Raw genomic sequence first — 24,814 nt, 5'->3', positions numbered from 1 at the left:
ATCAACTGTTCAGAGGAGACTGCCTGAAACAGGCCTTCATGGTCGAATTGCTGCAAAGAAACTACTACTAAAGGACACCAATAAGAAGAAGAGACTTGCTTGGGCCAAGAAACACGAGCAATGGACATTAGACCGGTGGAAATTTGTCCTTTGGTCTGGAGACCAAATTGGAGATTTTTGGTTCCAACTGCTGTGTCTTTGTGAGATTTTTGATTAAAAATTTCTTTTTTTAACCTTAATTTAACTTGGCAAGTCAGTTAAGAACAATTCTTATTTACAATGATGGCCTAGGAACAGTGGGTTAACTGCCTTGTTCAGGGGCAGAACAACAGATTTGTACCTTGTCAGCTTGGGGAGTTGATCTAGCAACCGTTTGGTTACTGACCCAATGCTATAACCACTAGGCTACCTGCCTCCCCAATGCGGTGTGGGTGAAAGGATGATCTCTGCATGTGTATTTCCCACCGTAAAGCATAGAGGAGGAGGTGTTATGGTGTGGGGGTGCTTTGCTGGTGACACTGTCTGTGATTTATTTAGAATTCAAGGCACACTTAACCAGCATGGCTACCACAGTATTCTGCAGAGATATGCCATCCCATCTGGTTTGGGCTTAGTGGGACTATCATTTGTTTTTCAACAGGACAATGACCCAACACACCTCCAGGCTGTGAAAGGGCTATTTTACCAAGAAGGAGAGTGATGGAGTGCTGCGTCAGATGACCTGTCCTCCACAATCTCCCGACCTCAACCCAATTGAGATGGTTTGGGATGAGTTGGACCGCAGAGTGAAGGAAAAGCAGCCAACAAGAGCCCAGCAAATGTGGGAATTCCTTCAAGACTATTGGAAAAGCATTCCAGGTGAAGCTGGTTGAGAGATTGCAAAGCTGTTATTAAGGCAAAAAGGGTGGCTATTTGAAGAATCTCAAATATATTAATTTAACACTTTTTAGGTTCAACATGATTCCATATGTGTTATTTTATAGTTTTGATGTCTTCACTATTATTCTACGATGTAGAAAATAGTAAAAATAAAGAAAAATCCATGAATGAGTAGGTGTTCTAAAACTTTTGACCGGTAGTGTACGTGTTGTTCTATGTCTTGTTATATGTGTTTTACGTGTGGCTCTACAGTATTCACACCCCTTAGCATTTTTCCTATTTTGTTGCCTTACAACCTGGGATTAAAATGTATTTTTGGGGGGTTTATATCATTTGATTTACACAACATGCATACCACTTTGAAGATGCAAAATATTTTTTATTGTGAAACAAACAAGAAACAACACAAAAAAATGAAAACTTGAGCGTGCATAACTATTCAGCGTGCATATCAATTACAGCTGCAAGTCTATTGGGGTATGTCTCTAGAAGCTTGGCACATTTAGCCACTGGGATTTTTGCCAATTCTTCAAGGCAAAACTGCTCCAGCTCCTTCAAGTTGGATGGGTTCCGCTGGTGTACAGCAATCTTTAAGTCATACCACAAATTCTCAATTGGATTGAGGTCTGGGCTTTGACTAGGCCATTCCAAGACATTTAAATGTTTCCCCTTAAACCACTCAAGTGTTGCTTTAGCAGAATGCTTAGGGTCATTGTCCTGCTGGAAGGTGAACCTCCGTCCCAGTCTCAAATCTCTGGAAGACTGAAACAGGTTTCCCTCAAGAATTTCCCTGTATTTAGCGCCAACCATCATTCCTTCAATTCTGACCAGTTTCCCAGTCCCTGCCGATGAAAAACATACCCACAGCATGATGCTGCCACCACCATGCTTCACTGTGGGGATGGTGTTCTTGGGGTGATGAGAGGTGTTGGGTTTGCGCCAGACATAGCGTTTTCCTTGATGGCCAAAAAGCAACATTTTAGTCTCATCTGACCAGAGTACCTTCTTCCATATGTTAAGGGAGTCTCCCACATGCCTTTTCGCGAACACCAAACGTGTTTGCTTATTTTCTTCTTTAAGCAATGGCTTTTTTCTGGCCACTCTTCCATAAAGCCCAGCTCTGTGGAGTGTACGGCTTAAAGTGGTCCTATGGACAGATACTCCAATCTCCGCTGTGGAGCTTTGCAGCTCCTTCAGGGTTATCTTTGGTCTCTTTGTTGCCTCTGATTAATGCCCTCCTTGCCTGGTCTGTGAGTTTTGGTGGGTGGCCCCCTCTTGGCAGGTTTGTCGTTATGCCATATTCTTCCAATTTTTTTTATAATGGATTTAATGGTGCTCCGTGCGATGTTCAAAGTTTCAGATATTTTTTTATAACCCAACCCTGATCTGTACTTCTCCACAATTTTGTCCCTGACCTGTTTGGAGAGCTCCTTGGTCTTCATGGTGCCGCTTGCTTGGTGGTGCCCCTTGTTTACTGGTGTTGCAGACTCTGGGGCCTTTCAGAACAGGTGTATATATACTGAGATCATGTGACAGGTCATGTGACACTTAGATTGCACACAGGTGGACTAATTATGTGACTTCTGAAGGTAATTGGTTGCACCAGATCTTATTTAGGGGCTTCATAGCAAAGGGGGGTGAATAAATATGTACACACCACGTTTCTTACATTTTTTAAAATAGTTTTTTGAAACAAGTTCTTTTTTAAATTTCACTTCACCAATTTGGACTATTTTGTGTATGTCCATTACATGAAATCCAAATAAAAATCTATTTAAATTAGAGGTTGTAATTCAACAATATAGGAAAAACACCAAGGTGGATGAATACCTTTGCAAGGCCCTGAATGTGTTCTATGTGTTCCACCGCCACACAAACAGCCATCTGGAATCATAACAAGCATCTGTCCTGCAGTCTAAACCCTGCTGCCGGGGACGATTGAGACCTGTGTCCTAATCTGGGGCAGGAATAACTGCACATTTACCATCAATGAGTGGGAGGCGGAGGGAGGCCTAATCCAATGTGATCTGTGTGATGGTGCACTTGATGGTACCAAGCTGTCAATGCAGCTCACAACGCCATCGTTTGTAATTAAACACTTGGTATAATATGGGATACTTTGATACACTGCACYGCCAGTTGGAGCTGTTGCATATGCAGATGCAGTTAAATGGCACCATTGCATTTTACATTGGAGTGTAATGGAGCAAAATGTTCCCTTTTCTCTTTTCAGAACTGGTTGAATGGCTATTTGTACCCTGTAGGCACCTGCAACTTACCACAGGTGAGGTAAATTAGACATACACGAGAATCACCTGCCTCCAACCAAATTAATTTGAATTTTGTATAATTTAGTCCAGGCCATTTTTTCCCTTTCAAGTGAAATATCTAAATTTCAGTTCAGATGTATTTATTTTTTTATCCTGTAAATTAAACAAATACATATGTGTACACCCAAAAGGTTTCAATTTCAACTTATTTTAGAAGAAATAGTGAAACATGTAAGGGTGCCAAAACACTTAATTGTGTCTGTATAGACTACCATATTTGTCCCAACACTTACGCGTCTATCTATCTTCCTTTTGTGGCAAGGCTGTACTAAATTATGTATGCTAGCTTTTTATTGTCATCCCCCTCCCCCAAAAGCTTCTCTCATCAGCTGGAAGTGTAATTCAATGAGGCAGCCCCCCCTGGAATGGACTCCCAAGTGCTTCAATCACTTCGATTTGACTACTGTACTGGACCTAAAAAAGTAGGGCAGAGACAAGGAGAAGTAGAGGCTGACTGAGGGACGGAATGAGAAGTGCTCTGATGTGGGAGGGAGAGAGAGAGAGTGCGTGTGTGTGGGTGTGTGTGAGTTTGTGTCTAAGCGTGTTCGTGAGTTTTGTGCTGTGGAGTGTGTGTGTGTGTGTGTGTGTGTGTGTGGTGTGTGTGTTGTGTGTGTGTGTGTGTGTGTGTGTGTGTGTGTGTGTGTGTGTGTGTGTGTGTGTGTGTGTGGTGTGTGTGTGTGTGTGTGTGTGTGTGTGTGTGTGTGTGTGTGGTCCAGTTTGTGTGTGCGTGAGTGAGTTTGTGTGTGTGTGAATGTTTGTGTTTGTGTGAGTGTGAGTGTGTGTGTGTGAATCGTAAATGGAAGGAGTGGTGCCAGAGGCTTCTGTCAAAGCCATATCCATAGAAAATGAGGTACCTCCCCTAAATCTGAGTGTTTTCTCTTCTATACATGTCCTTGGATTAGGGCAGTGTGTGTATGTGTGTATGTGTGTATGTGTGTGTGTGTATGTATTGTGGTATGTATTTGTGTTCCCTACTACACAAGAGTCTGACCTAAATGTAATACTCTCAGTTTAGGTTAAAATATTGCGTGCTTGCATATTCATACTGACATTTCACTTGGTGTCAAGATGTTACATTTTCCACAAATTCCTTTGTAGCCGTGGAAATTAAATGAACGCTTTGAAAAGGCTTATATCAGTATCCCCACTTCATCTATGTCTTCTGTAACCTCCTTGGTGCTGGACCTCTGACAGAACGGTCGGGTAAATCTTCTCAGGACCCCAGCACTAATTGAGGAATGAAGATTACCTCATCCTCTTAAGGCTGGTTAATTAAGCTGGCTCCAGACCAGACAGTGACAGAACATTGTGGATCAACTGACTCCAGATCAGATGTACTATCATGCCCTGATTAAACAGGACAAGCACAGCACACCTCACAGCTCACACAGAAAAACCGAAAAACACCCTCCACTATACACTAATATAACCAAGCGCACCTAAAACTGAGAAACAGAAGCACAAGCACACTTCATATCGAGAAACAGAAGAAGCAAGCACAACTTCATTATTGAGAATTGAGAAACAGAACCAGCACCACTTCATATTGAGAAGCAGAACCAAGCCACAACTTCATATAGAGAATCAAGACCAAGCACACTTCATATTGAAATGAGAAACGAACAAGCACACTTCATATAGAGAATCAGAACCAAGCACATCATATTGAGAATCAGAACCAAGCACACTTCAATATAGAGAATCAGAACCAAGCACACATCATATTGAGAATCAGAACCAAGCACACTCATAAGAGAATCAGAACCAAGCACACATCATATCGGAATCAGAACCAAGCACACATCAAATATTGAGAATCAGAACCAAGCACACTTCATATAGAGAATCAGAACCAAGCACACATCATATTGAGAATCAGAACCAAGCACACATCAAATTGAGAATCAGAACCAAGCACACATCACATTGAGAAACAGAAGCAAGCAAACTTCATTTCGAGATTCAGTGAGTAGTTGACTCAAACAATAGTTGAACAGTTTTGAAAAAAATGGAGAGATTTTGTTGTATTTAAAAAAAAAACATTCACTTTCACTTAGCTAGCGAATGCAGATCGCTAGTTTACCCCACTCAAACACCCAGCTCAAACAGAGAGGGATGCTATAACTCTTCCAAGTCAAGGTAAGCTTTTGGTTTTATTGATTTATTGCCACAGGGGCCTCCCGGTGTAACTGCTAAACTGCTTGCTGACTATACACTGTACTGCATGATTGTAGTGGGTTTGCTAACACATTAGTTCTAGTAGCTTTGCTGACTATGACGTTAGCTAATATGGTGACAACGATGTAGGCTTTGTGTAGCAGTTAGCGGTTATGATATGAAGGTTTGGTCACAGACAGCTGATGTATTGTGCACAGAAGTCCACAAGCCAAGGGAAAATATGAGAGGAGGAGATCGCATAGATGCAAGAAGGAATTATACAATGAGCAAAATAATCATGCTGTTTGCATGTGGCTGCTATGAAGGTGAACTGTGTTTGCGAGTAATCAGGAGTGTATTCATTCTGCCAATTCTGTTGAAAAAAGTTTCATAAACGGAGGCAAACAGAACGAAACAGAGATAAACATACCTGAATTTGTCCAATAGAAACTCTCATTTGCAACTGTTGGACTAATGATTACACCCTAGATCAGGCAAGATTGTGCAAGGCAGTATTGAATGTGTCACTGTCTGTCACCTTGATTACTCAAATTTTTCTCTCGACTATGTTGTAAACTTTCATTCATAGGTTGTAGCAACCTCATGGGTATGTAGTAGCCTAAACCTATCGACCTAATACATTGAGCTGGGTGAACGGAATATGAACGACAGTCATCCAACATGCTGTAATAGAAATAAAGCCATGCTCATAATTTTTTTTTTTTTTTTAAATCGTCCTCCCTCATCTTAAACATCACCAACCGCCACAAGCGTACATCTCAGGCATTGCGCTTCACACGATCAAATAATCCCGCTAGTGCCCCCAATGCCCCTTAACTCTACCTACAATGTTAAATAACACAAGTGTAGATTTAGACATATACAGGTATATGATTTTAATTTGATCACAATTTTGTTGCAGGAAACAACATACATGTATAGGAGATTTAAAAAGTCTCCTTAAATTTGCAATTTCCACTTAAAGATGTCAACTTGATTTACCCAAACAATAAATCTATCAACCCCTATAAAAATGTCCAGGAATTATAATCCACACAATAATTCACATTTCCTGTTGCTGCAAGATTATTTTCCTGCTGTGAGAAACTGGTCAAATTAAGATCCTGCAACTGTATAGACTGTGCGTACGTATGTGAGTACAGACTAAGCGAATGGGAGAGGAATGTTGAGCGGAGGAGAGCAATTCAGGATCTTTGTGGACCGATGACAAAATAAAGACCTTAAGGCTCCTCTAAGTGGCAGCAGAGGCACGCATGATGGAGCTACATCATTTCTTTCAAATCAGTAAATGAAGGACATCTTTCTCTCTCACTTTCTCTCTCTCTCTCTCTGTCTCTCGCTGTCTGTCTCTCTCTCTCGCTGTCTGTCTCTCTCTCTACTCTCTCTCGCTGTCTGTCTCTCTCCTCTCTCTCACTCTCTGTCTCTGTCTCTCTCCGTCTGTCTGTCTCTCTCCGTCTGTCTCTCCTCTCTCTCCTCTCACCTCTCTATCCCTCTCCTTCTCCACTTAAAATCAACACAGAGACCAAAGGCCACAAGAACTCAGCCTGGGAAAAAAAACTATGACTTTATCCTCTGTGATTGTCTGTATGTGAAAGATGAGGGTTATCTGTAAGACTTCTACAGTTGAGTGGCTGTTCAGTAGAAAGTTAACTTTGACTTGGTGCTCTGTTCAGTCTGTATCGCTGAAGCGTTACAGATTGTGCAAAATAAATGTAAAGCTAATTGAGGATTATATGCAGCGTTTACGGTGAATTCATTCTCCGCTAACGCAGGAACATTGCCTTTAAATTTAAATCAATTTAAAAAACCTCTGTAGAGTACTTGCATTTACTTTTGGCTAAGCACAGAGCACATGCATCAAGCTCCTTTTTGACTGAACCCCCCCCCCCTCGAAATACCAGGGAATTGAAAGGGATGAAAAGGGAAACAAACTCTTGAACAGTCCGAGAGGGAAGAGGGGGGAAGAGGGGGAAGTATATAATGATGCTTTTCCAAATCAGATGGAACAGATTATATTGTCTTTACTAATCTGTACACATATTGTCATAGTCAGTATTATGTAAGATGAGAGTCAAAACGGCCAACAATCTCTCTCCTACAGATCCACATCAACACCATGTACTACCATCTCTCTCTCTCTCTCTCTCTCCCTCTAGCTAGTGGGTGGCACAAGGAGGGCACCTACCGAGACAGCCCGATGCCAGTGCCAGTCTAGGGTGGCAGCAGACATGCAGCCCCTCGACCTGCCTAGGAGTACCCACCTGGAGAGCCTGGGTGAGTGACTGCCACAGTGGGCTGATTGACGGACAACAGTGTTTAGTTACTCATCACCCGAGCCATGTCCTGTTCTTCCGGCTTCCATCACGAATACGCAAGTAGTACGGGAGCATCATGGCAAATACTGGAAGACTGGCCGACAGCTTCTACGCCTAGACCATCAGGCTGCTGAATAGACACCACTAGGCAGCAACCTGCTCCCCTTGTCCCCCTTCTGCCCCTCCCCCCAACGGACATTTACCCTGCCCCTACCCCAATGAACATTTACCATTATTAAAGTGTTAACATGTATATATTTTATTTAAATGTATTTATATTCTTTATTATTACATGTATTGTTTTATTTCACTTTGACCTGCATTGTTGGAGCTCGGAGCTTATGATTTTCTTTACTGTACCCTGTAATTATGCCTGCAACCCTGTACATGTGACTATTAAACTTCTAATCTAATCTACTCCAGAACTTCCTGTACGTACAATATATTTGTTTTAGATTGCTTAGATTTATCAAAGTCCTCTTCCTAAAGCCCTCTTCTTCTCTCTCCCCAGTCTTTGCAGCCCTGCCCAGTCTGCTGCTAGTACTGCTGGGTCTGCTAGAGGCAGCTAGCGGTTGTCCCACTGTGTGCATATGCAACAGCAACGGCACAGACTGTACAGGCCTGGCTCTGCTCTCCCTAACCACCGTCCTGCCTCTGCTACCCCAGGACACCCGCACCCTCCTCCTGCCCCACAACAACCTCTCCTCCCTGGGCGACGGGGACCTGTCCAACCTCAGCGCTCTGGAGCTCCTGGACCTCTCTGACAACCACCTCTCCAGCCTGCAACCAGGGTCATTCTCCGGCCTCAGCGGCCTGCAATGGCTCAACCTCTCAGGGAACTACCTGGGTGACTGCCCCCTACTTACCCCTACAGACCCCAGTAACCAGACGGAGGTTACCCAGTGTAACGATAGTCGCTGGGGGTTGAGCCGAGAGCTGTTCCAGGGTCTTTGGATACTGAAAGGGCTGGACTTGTCCCTGAACGGCCTGGTAGTTTTTCCCAATGGGCTGCTGGACGGGCTCCAGGACCTGGCCTGGCTGTCTCTGACTGGGAACAAGCTGCGGAGCCTGGACAGAGCCACCTTCCAGCCCCTGGGCAGCCTGCTGAGCCTCCAACTGGCAGGCAACCCTTGGGAGTGTGACTGCAACCTGAGGGACTTCAAGCACTGGATGGAGTGGCTGCTGTACAGACGTCAGTATTATGTTGTGTATTGCTTCAAGCTTACAGTGTTTCATGTACAGTCAAGTCAGTTTGGCCTTTGTTCCATGTCATGTACTAGTCTGATACTGTGTCATGTCTGTTATTGATCTGTAAATGAGCTTGATTATCTATTGATCTTGCTAGTGATCCACTAGATCCCTATGTGTGTTTCAGACGGGCAGGTGGATGCTGTGAAATGCAACCTACCCAAGGAGCTGAGGGGGCGGGACATCCGCAGCATCCCCATAGAGATGTTCAACTACTGCCTGCAGTTGGAGAACCAGGCCAGGGTCCCTGGCTACGATGGGCCCCGTGGGGGGCGCCCACCCTGTGTCGGTCGGATCAACGGGCTCATGAACGGGCCCCAGGCCAACCAAGAAGACTGTGTACGCCAGCGCTACCGGCCCATTAGCGTGCGCAGGGCCTGGGGGACTCAGATCGTGGCGGCGTGTGTGTGTGGTGTGGTGTGTGTGATGATGGTGGTGGCGGCCACCTACGGCTGTATCTACGCCTCTCTTATGGCCAAGTACCAGAGGGAGCTGAAGAACACATGGCAGCCATTGATGGCTGGGGAGGGAGGGGGGGAGACAGACGTCGAGGACGGCGTCTTTCCTTCCTCCCCAACATCCCCAGCTGAGCCAGAACCAGAGTCCAGTCCCATAGTCCACACATACAGAATAACAGGCTTTTGACCTTTGTTTCTCTGACTGGCTGACATTCCTGTTGCAAGGATTCAGGGGGGGCTGCATTCCCTAACTGTGTGTCTTACTACTCAGTGCTCCAGGGCATTCTAGACTAGGGAATGTATAGAGCTGAGAAAGCGTATCTCTGCTGCACTTTGCTGGTGTTCGAGGCATACCGACATGATCGTACAGTTGATCGTCAAATGGAAAACTGGAACGCTGCATTGCTTCAAGACGTGTGGATGCTACGTGATTGGTACTTTAGTCAGCTCTCCAACTGTGTGGTGGACGTTCTGGTACCTCTGCACCTTGGTTCAAAGACTTTCCTAGAAATCGTCTTTGAAATCCATTATAATTGTACGCTTATTCCTTGATCCGACCTTCCATCAAAGTTCTTTGTGTTTCAAGCAAAAAATGCCAATAGATCAAGTCCCTGTCTAATGTAATGTAACTGCTCCTAACGTTTTGCTACAAAAGCCCAGGTTAACAATCCCAGTAGTGGTTGTCGCTCAAATAGTTATAGTACACATGAATGTACAAGAATATAGTACACAATGTTCTGTGGAATCAGTGTTAGACAGATGCAGTCTTGTGTATCAGATCTGTGCTCAGGTGCAGTGACTCAATCCTCTCTACTAAATGAATATTCCAAGTCAAATCAATGTTCATATCTGTACAGAGTAAGCCTGCTTTCTAAGCCATACAATACAACAGCAAACTACTGACCTCTAGAGGATATTATGATAACAGCAGCTGAAGAGAGTCAGTACCATGGCTAGCAGCCATATTCATTGCGAACTGAATCTAGTTGGCAACCATTTCCATTTAACCATTTTGAACTGTCGAAGAGATCAGCACTGACCTAAAAACATGTACATATATCAGTATCTCATTAGTCCTTTAATCGTTATTTCTGTCTCTGTGTTAACATTACACATTTGCTCTTAAGTTTTGCTCAAGAAATAACGATAATGTGATATTCTGTTAATCATGCTGATGACAATAAAGCATTTATTTATCTAACCTTGCCCACCACAATTTATTCCAGCTGATGTAAGCATCCCCTAGATTTTTGTGACAGGATATGAGAAAAGGCCATGAGGATAAAGCTCATGATGTGACAACCATCACATACATTTAACAGTAACCCTCCTCTTCTAGGGACCTTCACAAGACACATGGAGCACTTCCCTCTCCACAAGCCAAAAGTGTGTCAAACATTGAGCAGTAGCACCACAGAGAATACTACTACCGTTATGGACACTTCAATACACGTAGAAGCCACACGATGCATTAACGCCTCCAGGATTGGTGTTAAGCAGCCCGATATTTCAGAGAACGTAAAAGTCAGAAGCTTACCTCCAGCCATGGCCATCTTGCCTCCCGATGACACAGTCACGGCTGTGGCGGCTATGACATACTTTGACGCCCCTGTCACAAGACAATCAACCAATCATCAATCAGTCTAACACAACCTTTGAGCTTCTGTAGGTCTGGGTTGATTTCCCCCAAATCATAATGATTGTCTTTAGCAATAAGAGCATCGTTGGTCCGTTGCCGAAGTTACCAGTAGATTTCAGATGATCTTAGTGCTAAAGATTATCATTATGTTTTGGGGAAACTCACCGCTGTTCTGTTATAATGTCATGTCAATAGTAATAATCAAATATTAGCAGAGTTGGGGTCAATTTCAGCCAGCTGGAGCTGTACATGGAATTTCTCAAATTTCTCCATTAAATTCCTAAATTGACTTGGTAGAAGACGTAATTCACTAGACTGATGCTAGGTCTGTTTGTGTTGTCTTGCCAACTCCTACTGCCATTGTCACAGCAAGCATTGCCAAGACAGCTCAAACCGATCTGGGACTAGGCTAATCAAATCAAATCAAATGTATTTATATAGCCCTTCTTACATCAGCTGATATCTCAAAGTGCTGTACAGAAACCCAGCCTAAAACCCCAAACAGCAAGCAATACAGGTGTAGAAGCACAGTGGTTATGAAAAACTCCCTAGAAAGGCCAAAACCTAGGAAGAAACCTAGAGAGGAACCAGGCTATGAGGGGTGGCCAGTCCTCTTCTGGCTGTGCCGGGTGGAGATTATAACAGAACATKGCCAAGATGTTCAAATGTTCATAAATGACCAGCATGGTCAAATAATAATAATCACAGTAGTTGTCGAGGGTGCAACAAGTCAGAACCTCAGGAGTAGATGTCAGTTGGCTAGGGATGGACCTCAACCCTGGATGATAGGGATGGTACCTGTCTTGTCTCTGTTGTCTTTGTCCTCCACAGGGATGTAGTAGACGAAGCTTCCAGGGGGGTTCTCCATGGMCAGGCGGTACCACAGGGGGAAATGGTCCACTGTAAACAGGTTGTCCTTATCAGCTGGAGTCAAGAACTTTCTGTAGAGTAGGAAGTAGTTATTAAGAGAGAGTTTAGAGCAAACTCCTGAGACCTATTCATTAGCGCACACTGTAGCAAAACGTTTTGCAAAGGAAAAACAAGTGTTTCATATTGGACAAGTTCAGGTACTGACTGCCTGTTTCTTTAATTTGGTTCCTAGTGAATACTTTCCTGCTCAAAGGACACAGGCTTGTAATATGGGCTAACTCTGTAGGGCTAATGTAGGCTAACTCTGTAGGACTAATGGAGGCTGTAATAGGCTAACTCTGTAGGGCTAATGTAGACTGTAATATGGGCTAAATGTGTACGGCTAATGTAGTCTGTAATAGGGGCTAAATCTGTAGGCTAATGTAGGCTGTAGGGGGCTAACTCTGTAGGGCTAATGTAGTCTGTAATGGGCTAACTCTGTAGGACTAATGTAGGCTGTAATATGGGCTAACTCTGTAGGCTAATGTAGACTGTAATATGGGCTAACTCTGTAGGACTAATGTAGGCTAACTCTGTAGACTAATGAGGCTGTAATAGGGCTAACTCTGTAGGCTAATGTAGACTGTAATATGGGCTAACTGTGTATGGCTAATTTAGTCTGTAATATGGGCTAAATCTGTAGGGCTAATGTAGGCTGTGTGGGGCTAACTCTGTAGGGCTAATGTAGTCTGTAATGGGCTAACCTTGTAGGACTAATGTAGGCTGTAATATGGGCTAACTCTGTAGGGCTAATGTAGACAAGACCATTGTAATAGTGAGCTCACAGCTCCTAGCTAAGTGAGGAACTAAAATGATAAGCTAACCTTTGTAGGGACTAAATGGAGGCTAGTGAGTATGAAGTGCTGGCTTCAACTTCCAATGTTCTTTTGTAGGGATAAATCCCTAAATCTGTAGACTGTTTATGCAGGATTAAGTGTCGCGCTAACTCGTGTATGGCTAAATGTAGTCTTGTAACTGGGCTAAGATCTTGTTGGGCTAATGTAGGCTGTTAGTGGGCTACTCTGTAGGCTAATGTAGTCTGTAATGCGCTAACTCTGTAGGGCTAATGTGTCTGTAATGGGCTAACCTCCTGTCTAGGGCTAATTGCCAGTTGTAAATGGTCAATATTTTTCTCTTCCCTAACTCTAGTCTGCGGTATGATAAGCTTGTAAAGGGCACTAGTCCTGAATGTGTTAAACTCTGCCAGGTCTGCAACTGTCAGTCCTTCGGAATAGATAATCAGATAAAATCACCACCCCAGCTCAGAGAAAAAAAGGTGAGTGCGCAGCCAAGCAGGAAGATTACGCATTTTCTGCAAGGCCACGGACAGCTTCCTAAAACGCATTCCCTAGCTGAGGAGGGTCTTAGTGTGACTCACCTGGCGACATACCGGGGCTGAGAAAAGGTCTACTATGCCAGTGTATCTGGGGGAGTGGGAAGGGAACTGCGCCCCGTTGTGAAGGCCAGGCCGAAAGCTGGAACAGATTCACCAGAGAAGGCTGCCTCCACACCCATCTCCCATGAACGCTGAACACAAACAACATACCACAGATTGGTAATTTAATGCAGCCTCAATAACTACATAGTTACAGACACCACAACAACAACCAGTTATTTAGGGAAAAAATAAAAATGTCGGCGCAGCGCCGCCACGAGGAAGCACACCACCCTCGAAACATAATACCTCATATCACAGCTAAACACAAAAGGAATATTGGCAACAAGGGGGAAGTTGAAAAACATATCATTTTGTAGTCTTTACCCAGGAAATGTGCTTCAAGTTCCCAAGCGTTATGCACCGGAGAAAAGGGCGGGGAGGAAGGAAGGGAAGGAAAAAACAAGGTCCAAAAAAAAACAACCATAAAAGGGCTGTTATTTCTCCGTACGGAGGTGTTTAGGCTTCTGAAGGTGAGAACGCCTTTCTCCACTATAACGGCATCAAGAGCAGGTGTCTTGCTGAGCAGCAACCTGTCACCTGGGAGGGAAAAAGAAAAGTCATAGACACTACAGTCAACACTGGTGCAAGAGCAGTTCTGCGGTGGGCGAGCACCTGCCCTAGGCGTTTTCTCTGGTCGAGACCTGGGCAGGTCAGCGTACACTCCCAACAAGGGCCTGGAGGGTCAAGCATTCAAACCAGTGTCTGCTGCCAAGCAGCACCTCGTCACTTGGGAGTCAGACGATCACTCATCAACATCAACAGTGATCTTGCCTGCAGCAAGCACCTGTCACCTGGGCAAGTCAAGCAGACACTCCAGTCCAACATCAAACAGTGTCTGCTTGCAGCCAGCACCTCTGTCCACCTAGGAGTCAGAGGACACTCAGGTCAGACAGGTTTCAAGAAAAACTTTGAAAGAAATTGCCAAGATATAGGAAAAACCGGCCTATAACTTTGTTTTTGGTCTTGAATAGAGTAATCTTTATATATCCCCTACTCTCCCCGTAGGGCTACGACCCTCGAAGGGCTCTCGCGAGCAGGGCAAGTCTTCTCCTCCTGGGGAATCCACAAAACCAAGATGTAGTTTTTTATTTTTTTTTTTCCTTCGCCGCCCCCTACCACCCATCCACCGCTCGCCGCTGCCCTGCCCTCAAGCGCGGTTCAGGTTAACATCGAAGTGTTAGTGTGCTGCCATTAGAATAATTGTTATACCCATGTTCCAGTCACTTCGTAAATAGAAGAAAGTCTACCCCTTCTCCAGGTAACGATGCCTAAGCCCGTTGGTTGTTTTACTTGGCCATATAGAGAGGGCGTAGATACAAAGCCGTAGGTGGCCGCCCACCCCACATCATCACACACCCAACCACACCACAACACAAAGCCGGGGCCCACGATCTTTTGAGGTTTTGCTTCCCCCAGGCCCTGCGCCACGGGGCCTAAAATGCCCGGTGGTTAACATTAACGCGTTGTGGTGATAGATAGGTAAACAGCCAGGCGTTGGTAACTTATCAGCGTTGGGTTATAGAGGTAACATCAGAGTTGGTGTGTTTAGGGAAACATCAGAGTTGGGAGATGTAACATCAACGTTGGGAGGGTAGTTAGTTAAGGGTAACATCAGCTTGGGTCAAGATATAGGGTACATCAGCGTTGGCGGTGTATGGCTAGCGGGTTAACAATAACACAGCGTTGGCGTTAGCGGATAACGATCCTAGCCTTGTTGTGTGCTTGGTTGGGCCTGGGGGCCCGTTTTCATTATGTTGGAGGCCCGGTGGAGGTAACATCACGTTGGGTGTTGGTGGTGGTAACATCAGCGTTGGGGTAGGTAACATTCAGCGTTGCGCGGTCCCCGTGTAGACCGACACCAGGGTGGGCCGGCCCCCCCACGGGGTCCGGCTTAAACATCCCCGATGCAGCCAGGTTGGGTGGTGGTGGGTAACATCAGTGTGAAAAAACCTCCAGCCCCGGTTAACAATCTGTAGGGGGTGGGGGCCGCGTCTAGGTCATGGCATTCCTCATGTCCAAACTGCAGTATGGCAGGGTTTTAGGTTGGAGACGATAAATACAGGTAGGTAACATCCCAGGCAGTTGGGTTAGGAAACATCAAGCGTTGAGTAACATCAGAGTTCGGGATTAGGGTAACAATCAAGTAGATCAAATTAGGCTCTGGTAACTCATCATCAGTAGTTTGGGGTTAGTGGGTAACATTCAGCGTTGGGAGTGTTAGGGGAATGGTGAACCTATCGCGGGCTGATGTTAGTTTGGTTCCCGCCCCCCAAAAAAAGCGGGTTACACCTCATGTTGTGGTGTTTAGGGTGATTTCCAACAGGGCTAACGGATCCAGCGTCTAGAGAGAGAAGTAATAAGGGATAAACTCCCATCACAGCCCCGTTAGGGGTAACATCAGAGTTGGGTGTTAGGGAACATCAGCGTTGGGTAGCGAGTAACATCAGCGTGTGGGGTTTGCCCGAGCGTGCCCGGTCTGTGGGTAAAACATATACAAACCCACAGTTTAGGGGGTATCTAGTTGAGGGGTAAAACTATCCCAGGCACTAGCATATGGATGTGTGCATATTTAAGGATAATTCAAGGCGCCATTACAGGATCAAATGGTACACAGTGTTAGGGTAACATCGCGTCAGAGTCTAGGGTAACCAATCAGCTGGGTCGAGGGTAGGGTAACATCAGCTGTTAGTGTAACATCAGCGTTGGGGTTGGGTAAAATCAGGTTGGGAGGTTAGGGGTCACATCAGCGTTGGGGTTAGGGTCACATCAGCGTTGGGGTTAGGGTCACATCAGCGTGGGGGTTAGGGAAACATCAGAGTTAGGGTAACATCAGCGTTGGGGTCAGGGTTAGGGTAACATCAGCGTTGGGGTCAGGGTTAGGGTAACATCGGCGTTGTGGTTCGGGTAACATCAGCGTTAGGGTAAAATCAGGTTTGGGGTTAGGGTAACATCAGTGTTAGGGTAACATCAGCGTTAGGGTTAGGGTAACATCAGCGTTGGGGTAACATCAGTGTTAGGGTTAGGGTAACATCAGCGTTGGTGTAACATCAGTGTTAGGGTTAGGGTAACATCAGCGTTGGGGTAACATCAGCATTGGGGTCAGGGTTAGGGTAACATCAGCATTGGGGTCAGGGTTAGTGTAACATCAGCGTTGGGGTTAGGGTAACATCAGCATTGGGGTCAGGGTTAGTGTAACATCAGCGTTGGGGTTAGGGTAACATCAGCGTTGGGGTCAAGGTAACATCAGCGTTGGGGTTAGGGTAACATCAGCGTTAGTTTTAGGGTAACATCAGCGTTAGGGTAAATGGCATTGGGGTTGAATAAGTATTTATCTATGGAGCAGGCTGTAGAGACAGTACTCACACTCCAGGTCAGGCTCCTTCCCCTGCAGGTAGCGAATGACAGCCTGAAGCTGAGAGTATTTGCGGTGGTGAGGATCAATGTCTGTCTCACAATACGTCCTGAACGGAAAGACAATGGGGTTTTCACTACGTGAAGGGCCATTTAAGGCCAATAAAGTATTACAGTCCAACACTCTATCATTTAGAGTGTTACATTTCAGTACATTTATTTAGAGGATTACAGTCCAATAATATATAATTTATAATATTACATTCAATACTTTATTTGTTAGTATTTATCCATGCTTACCACTCATTGGATATGGATAGATCAGGGGACGTCAGGTCATGCAGGCCTGAGTGGAGATTGGATGCAACCAGTAAATAAATCCGATTGTTCTGCAGTAAATCAGTGGCAGAGAGAGTGGCCAGTAGCAGTAGAGTGGGGCAGATGAGTGGCAGAGAGAGTGGCCAGTAGCAGTAGAGCAGTGCAGATGCGTGGCAGAGAGAGTGGCCAGTAGCAGTAGAGCGGGGCAGATGAGGCAGAGAGAGTGGCCAGTAGCAGTAGAGCAGTGCAGATGAGAGGCAGAGAGAGTGGCCAGTAGCAGTAGAGCAGGGCAGATGCGTGGCAGAGAGAGTGGCCAGTAGCAGTAGAAGGGGGCAGATGAGAGGCAGAGAGAGTGGCCAGTAGCAGTAGAGCAGGGCAGATGAGAGGCAGAGAGAGTGGCCAGTAGCAGTAGAGCAGGGCAGATGAGAGGCAGAGAGAGTGGCCAGTAGCGGTAGAGTGGGGAGACTTACCCTCTTCCACAGAGACTGTCCCCATGAACATCAGCTGTCCGTGACCCCTTGTCAGAACCATACCAAAACTGCAGAGGGAAATACATACAATAAAGGAGTGAGTGAGATGTTCATTGACTTCATTCAATCCAACAGGTCTATGACTACATACCACACTCGCCATCATAGCATCACACTTACCTGAATGGGGTGTCATTGATGGTTGTGTAGAAGTAGTCATTTGTTAAGAACAAAGGCCTTTTCTGTTGTGAAGGGAAAAAAATGAGAATTGTGTTATGAGACAGTTGTTAGAATCAATATAGTGTCTCTAGACCTCCAGGTTGACTCCCACAATTTTCAAATGTTCCGGCTTAACACGTCTGTACATAACAGAACATCAGTTTGGCATAGAGGAACTACGACACTGCTTAAGTCACTACCTTATCCGCTTGAATACAAAATAATTGCTTGATTACAAAATAACTGCTAGTAAGATGGAGATCACGGAGGGTATTTTTAATGAGTGCATTTTGCAAGTGTCTAATTTGCATCAACTACCTTCACTTAAACCACTGCAAAATTTTGCCTGCCTCGTTTCGAATCGCGACGTTCTGTCATGTCTGCCTCATGATTTGTTAGGAGAGTTGTCTGTCTGAAGTGCACCTGCCCCGGAACAATTTTTCTTCACTTTTTGAAGTTGCCAAAAGAGTCCGTCATTGAAAGCAGAACCTAGTCATTGCTGTCGCCTAAGGTTGGGTGTACGAGACTACTATGAATATTCCATTAGGCATAAGGCATTGAGCCACATCTAATCCCCCCACACACACACGAGGTCCCACTCACCGCTTTGTCCACTGATGCTCTCACGTTTAAAGACAGAGTGCCCATCTCCCCTTTCACCATGGCTGTCCTTAGCTGGGAAAAACACACACAATAATGCACACAATCACTGTTGACCTTGTATTCAGTTACCTTACCAGCACAATTACCCAAACAGAGCCCAGAACATACATGAATATATATTCATACCTAGAAAGGGGTTCTACTGTACAGCGAGAAATAGTAATGGCGTCTTTTGGTAGGCAATAACTCTGCCATTGCTCGTTGGACAAAGCTTATGGGGAAATTAATGTTTTTTTTTGAGGGTTTTTGGATAAACGGCGACAATAAGGTCTGTGATAAACAAAGGCTTAGGATATCTTCTAGGTTTTGTTCTGAGATAATCTTCAGCAGCTAACGTCACTTTTTTTTTAAGCATTTATGTAATCAAAATAAGCACATAAAGGCTTCATAATTCATAAAGGTCATGTTAACTGACTGATATTATGTCACGACTTCCATCGAAGTCGGTCCCTCTCCTTGTTCGGGCGGTGTTCGGCGGTCAACGTCACCGGCCTTCTAGACATCACTGATCCATTTTTCATTTTCCATTGGTTTTGTCTTGTCTTCCTTCACACCTGGTTCCAATCCCATCAATTACATGTTGTGTATTTAACCCTCTGTTTCCCCTCATGTCCTTGTCGGAGATTGTTTGCATGTATGTGATGTGCATGTATTATGTTGGTGTGCGACGGGTTTTGTACCCACTTTTGTTATTTTGTACATTTTGGTTTTTGGGAGTTTTATCAGCATTTATTAAACAACTCCGTTTTTACCAAGTTCGTTCTCCTGCACCTGACTTCCCAGCCACCAACACGCACCCATTACATATTATCTCATAGAACAAAATGTATAAGATCTCCTAAGCCTGTATTAACCTCAGACATTATTTTCGGCTTTTATCCAAAACCCCCATTCTTTCTCCCCATAGGAATAGCTGAACGAACCAGAAGGAGACATTTTTTTTCGGATTACAAGCTGGCAAGCTCTTTTGAAGACATTCAGTGTGTTGTCGGTGGGTTATGTGATATGGTATGTACAGTACATGTGCAATAATCATAGCAGGTAATATCTGTTGGAAAATGTCAATTTTGGGGGGGCCCCTCAACAGCATTTTGAAACCGTCCGTCAAACCACTAAGTCCACCCCTGACTGTACATGTGTATTCAGAGTTTTCTTCCTGATTTTATATCCGGGCTCACTTACTCGTTTTTTTGTTGTTGTTCATTGTAAAGTGCTGTAGAAGACCTATGTATTAATATTACTACTATACAACTCACTGTCTCATCTATGTATTAATATTTACTGTTACTACTACTGTATACAACCCACTGTCTCATATATGTATTAATACTACTACTATACTACAACTCACTGTCTCATCTATGTATTAATATTTATACTATACTACATCATCTGTGTATTAATATTACTGTTACTACTACTGTATACAACCCACAGTCTCAATATGTATTAATACTACTACTCACTATCTCATCTATGTATTAATATTACTGTTACTACTACTGTATACTACCCACTGTCTCATCTATGTATTAATACTACTACTATACTACTCACTATCTCATCTATGTATTAATATTACTGTTACTACTACTGTATAACAACCCACAGTCTCATATATTATTAATACTACTACTCACTATCTCATCTATGTATTAATATTACTGTTACTACTACTGTATACTACCCACTGTCTCATCTATGTATTAATACTACTACTATACTACTCACATATCTCATCTATGTATTAATATTACTGTTACTACTACTGTATACTACCCACTGTCTCATCTATGTATTAATACTACTACTATACTACTCACTATCTCATCTATGTATTAATATTACTGTTACTACTACTGTATACTACCCACTGTCTCATCTATGTATTAATACTACTACTATACTACAACTCACTGTCTCATCTATGTATTAATATTACTGTTACTACTACTGTATACTACCCACTGTCTCATCTATGTATTAATACTACTACTATACTACTCACTATCTCATCTATGTATTAATATTACTGTTACTACTACTGTATACAACCCACAGTCATATATGTATTAATACTACTACTCACTATCTCATCTATGTATTAATATTACTGTTACTACTACTGTATACTACCCACTGTCTCATCTATGTATTAATACTACTACTATACTACTCACTATCTCATCTATGTATTCATATTACTGTTACTACTACTGTATACTACCCACTGTCTCATCTATGTATGAAATACTATATACATCTCATCTATGCATTAATGTTACTGTTACTAATATACTACTCACTGTCTCATCTATGTATTAATATTACCTAAATACTACACCATCTCATCTATGCATTAATATTACTGTTGCTACTATACTACTCACTGTCTCATCTATGTCCTCCCACTCCACCTCAGCCAGGTCCACACTGTTGTAGTTAGGCTTGGGCTTCAGCGTCTTGCCTTCTTTGTACTTGGGACAGGAAAGGAGGAGATGAGGAAGACGACATGGGTGAAAAGAATCAGGAAGAGGACAGATACAAGTTTTTATATAGAACCTCAGCTGTCTGTCTGTAATATGTGTTTATTCTCTAGGCTGAGCCAATCACTTAGGACAACTGTGTTTGATGGACAACTCCATGACATGGTATCCTGACTTCAAAGGCTCCATCTCCATGGCAACTGGCTCCAAAAGGAACAAGTAGCTATTATTGACCACATAACATGTTTGTTTTCTTCTTCTTATATTTTTATATTGATATGAATATTGATGTGTACAGTTGAAGTCGAAGTTTACACACACTTAGGTTGGAGTCATTAAAACTTGTTTTTCAACCACTCCACAAATTTCTTGTTAAAACTACTTATGGCTTGAGTAGCTTGGATGAAAGTGCACAGGGGTGCCCATAGTAAACTGCCTGCTCCTCAGTCCCAGTTGCAATATATGCATATTATATTCGTAGTGGATAGAGAACACTCTGAAGTTTCTAAAACTGTTTGAATGATGTCTGTGAGTATAACAGAACTCATATGGCAGGCAAAAACCTGAGAAAAAAATCAAAACCGGAAGTGGGAATTCTGAGGTTGGTCGATTTTCAACCAAGACCCTATTGAATACACAGTGGGATATGGATGAGTTTGCACTTCCTACGGCTTCCACTAGATGTCAACAGTCTGTAGGACCTTGTCTGATGCCTCTACTGTGAGGGGAGGCCGAATGAGAGGGGATTGAGTAAGGTCTATCATGACCTGACCATGCTCTGACCATGCGCGTTCACATGAGGGAGCTCTGTTCCATCGCACATCTGAAGTCAATGTAATTCTCCGGTTGAAACGTTACTGAAGATTTATGTTAAAAACATTCTAAAGATTGATTCAATACATCGTTTGACATGTTTCTACTGACTGTTACGGAACTTTTTGACATTTCGTCTGCTTTTAGTGAACGCGCTTCCTGACTTTGGATTTGTTTACCAAACACGCTAACAAAAATAGCTATTTGGACATAAATGATGGACATTACCGAACAAAACAAACATTTCTTGTGGAAGTGGGAGTCTTGGGAGTGCATTCCGACGAAGATCAGCAAATGTAAGTGAAGATTTATAATGGGTTTTGTTGACTGCACAATTTGGCGGGTAACTGTATGGCTTCCTTTTGTGGCTGAACCGTGTTCTCAGATTATTGAATATTGTGCTTTTGCCGTAAAGCTTTTTGAAATCTGACACAGCGGTTGCATTAAGAACAAGTTTATCTTTAATTCTATGTAAAACATGTATCTTTCATCAAAGTTTATGATGAGTATTTCTGTTATTTGACGTGGCTCTGCAATTTCTCCGGATATTTTGGAGGCATTTCTGAACATTGCGCCAATGTAAACTGAGGTTTTTAGATATAAATATGAACTTAATCGAACAAAACATATATGTATTGTGTAACATGAAGTCCTATGGGTGTCTTCTGATGAAGATCATCAAAGGTCAGTGATTCATTTTATCTCTATTTCTGCTTTTTGTGACTCCTGTCTTTTGTCCTTGGCTGGGAAAATGACTGTGTTTGTCTGTGATTTTGCGGTGACCTAACATAATCGTTTGTGGTGCTTTCGCTGTAAAGCCTATTTGAAATCGGACACTTTGGTGGGATTAACAACAAGATTACCTTTAAAATGGTATTAGATACATGCATGTTTGAGAAATTTTTATTATGAGATTTCTGTTGTTTGAATTTGGCACCCTGCACTTTCACTGGCTGTTGTCATATCATCCCATTAACGGGATTGCAGTCATAAGAGGTTTTAACAAACTATAGTTTTGGCAAGTCGGTTAGGACATCTACTTTGTGCATGACACAAGTAATTTTTCTAACAATTGTTTACAGACAGATTATTTCACTTATAATTCACTGTATCACAATTCCAGTGGGTCAGAAGTTTACATTCACTAAGTTGACTGTGCCTTTAAACAGCTTGGAAAAATCCAGAAAATTATGTCATGGCTTTAGAAGCTTCTGATAGGCTAATTGACATCATTTGAGTCAATTGGAGGTATACCTGTGGATGTATTTCAAGGCCTACCTTCAAACTCAGTTCTCTTTGCTTGACATCATGGGAAAATCAAAAGAAATCAGCCTAGACCTCAGAAAAAAATTGTAGACCTCCACAAGTCTGGTTCATTCTTGGGAGTAATTTCCAAGTGCCTGAAGGTACCACGTTCATCTGCACAAACAATAGTACGCAAGTATAAATACCATGGGACCACACAGCCGTCATACCGCTCAGGAAGGAGACGGTCTCCTAGAGATGAACGTACTTTGATGCGAAAAGTGCAAATCAATCCCAGAACAACAGCAAAGGACCTAGTGAAGATGCTGGAGTACAAAAGTATCTATTTCCACAGTAAAACAAGTCCTATATTGACATAACCTGAAAGGCCGCTCAGCAAGGAAGAAGCCACTGCTCCAAAACCGCATAAAAAAGCCAGACTATGGATTGCAACAGCACATGGGGACAAAGATCGTACTTTTTGGAGAAATGTCCTCTGGTCTGATGAAACAAAAATTGAACTGTTTGGCCATAATGTCCATCGTTATGTTTGAAGGAAAAAGGGGGAGGCTTGCAAGCCGAAGAACACCATCCCAACCGTGAAGCACAGGGGTGGCAGCATCATGTTGTGGGGGTGCTTTGTGGCAGGAGGGACTGGTGCACTTCACAAAATAGATGGCATCATGAGAAGGAAAATGTACGTATATATATTGAAGCAACATCTCAAGACAGCAGTCAAGAAGTTAAAGCTTGCTCACAAATGGGTCTTCCAAATGGACATTGACCCCAAGCATACTTCCAAAGTTGCAGCAAAATGGCTTAAGGACAACAAAGTCAAGGTATTAGAGTGGCCATCACAAAGCCCTGACCTCAAACCTATAGAAAATTTGTGGCAGAACTGAAAAAAGCATGTGCGAGCAAGGAAGCCTACAAACCTGACACAGTTACACCAGCTCTGTCAGGAGGAATGGGCAAAAATTCACCCAATTTATTGTGGGAAGCTTGTGGAAGGCTACCTGAAACATTTGACCCAAGTTAAACTATTTAAAGGCAGTGCTACCAAATACTAATTGAGTGTATGTAAACTTCTGACCCACTGTGAATGTGGTGAAATAAATAAATGCTGAAATAAATCATTCTCTCTACTATTATTCTGACATTTCACATTCTTAAAATAAAGTGGTAATTGATGTGCAATTTATGTGTATAGTGTATATTGAAGTGTAATTGATGTGTATAATGTATATTGAAGAGTAATTGAAGTGTATTGTGATGTGTGTTCATGTGTATACAGGGCTCATCTGTGAAAGAGACCTTGGTCTCAGCATGACCCGCTGTCAAAATAAAGGTTAAATAAAACAGAAAATAACACCCAGAATCACATTTTATGGTTGCCTGGGAGGGACAAGCTGAAGTTGCCCAATAAGAAAGGCTTGTTTTCATTATCTGTTGTAAAACATTTTGTCTACGGTGTACACTAATGAATACAACCCTCCACTATGCTGCTCTAGGTGTTGAGCACGAGGCTGTCATCTGAGACTCTTTAACCATTTAATGAAATTATTCATGCTCTGTTCAATAACCAATCAGTGACCCCACACAAAATCTGCAAATTGAACATTGAGATGGTCTTTAGGTTAGACTCTTTGGACTGTTTGAGCGTGGCCACTGACTGTTTGAGTGTGGTCACTGACAAGAACGAAGAATTTAAAAACACAATGTGCCTTGCACCACCCTCCAACATCCTAAGCTCAACAATACTGCATGCTCTTCCTAAATCTCACACCATCTCAACATGACGACTGTCCAATAGCTGCCCTCCAGTCATGAGCTGCCCTCCAGTCATGAGCTGCCC

General features: G+C 43.3%; 2 protein-coding genes across 2 annotated transcripts in view; one reads left to right on the top strand and one right to left on the bottom strand.

Moving 5' to 3' along the window:
* LOC111971793 (voltage-dependent calcium channel subunit alpha-2/delta-4) overlaps positions 1–24,814 on the bottom strand; it is a 124,400-nt gene that overhangs the window by 28,488 nt on the left and 71,098 nt on the right. Inside the window, 12 exon segments of the mRNA XM_070446340.1 lie at positions 10,946–11,017; positions 11,846–11,984; positions 13,335–13,431; positions 14,186–14,256; positions 14,389–14,447; positions 14,756–14,827; positions 16,758–16,855; positions 17,046–17,091; positions 17,534–17,601; positions 17,714–17,775; positions 18,356–18,427; positions 20,806–20,892. Of these exon segments, the coding sequence (XP_070302441.1) occupies positions 10,946–11,017; positions 11,846–11,984; positions 13,335–13,431; positions 14,186–14,256; positions 14,389–14,447; positions 14,756–14,827; positions 16,758–16,855; positions 17,046–17,091; positions 17,534–17,601; positions 17,714–17,775; positions 18,356–18,427; positions 20,806–20,892 (943 nt within the window).
* On the top strand, positions 7,616–10,465 carry LOC111971794 (leucine-rich repeat and transmembrane domain-containing protein 2-like). Its single transcript, XM_024147391.2, has 3 exons — positions 7,616–7,661; positions 8,214–8,894; positions 9,078–10,465. The coding sequence occupies exons 1-3, from the start codon at positions 7,616–7,618 to the stop codon at positions 9,593–9,595; spliced, it is 1,245 nt and encodes a 414-aa protein (XP_024003159.2). The 3' UTR covers positions 9,596–10,465.

This window comes from Salvelinus sp. IW2-2015, linkage group LG13, assembly GCF_002910315.2.
Source record: "Salvelinus sp. IW2-2015 linkage group LG13, ASM291031v2, whole genome shotgun sequence".
NCBI lineage: Eukaryota > Metazoa > Chordata > Actinopteri > Salmoniformes > Salmonidae > Salvelinus > Salvelinus sp. IW2-2015.
The sequence above is the reverse complement of the archived record's forward strand: the minus strand, read 5'-3'. Positions and strand labels throughout refer to the sequence as shown.

Coding starts and splice junctions, on each gene's coding strand:
- LOC111971794 (XM_024147391.2), top strand. CDS start 7,616: ATGCAGCCCCTCGACCTGCCTAGGAGTACCCACCTGGAGAGCCTGG. Junction 7,662..8,213: donor TACCCACCTGGAGAGCCTGG/GTGAGTGACTGC, acceptor CTCTCTCCCCAG/TCTTTGCAGCCCTGCCCAGT. Junction 8,895..9,077: donor GGAGTGGCTGCTGTACAGAC/GTCAGTATTATG, acceptor TGTGTGTTTCAG/ACGGGCAGGTGGATGCTGTG.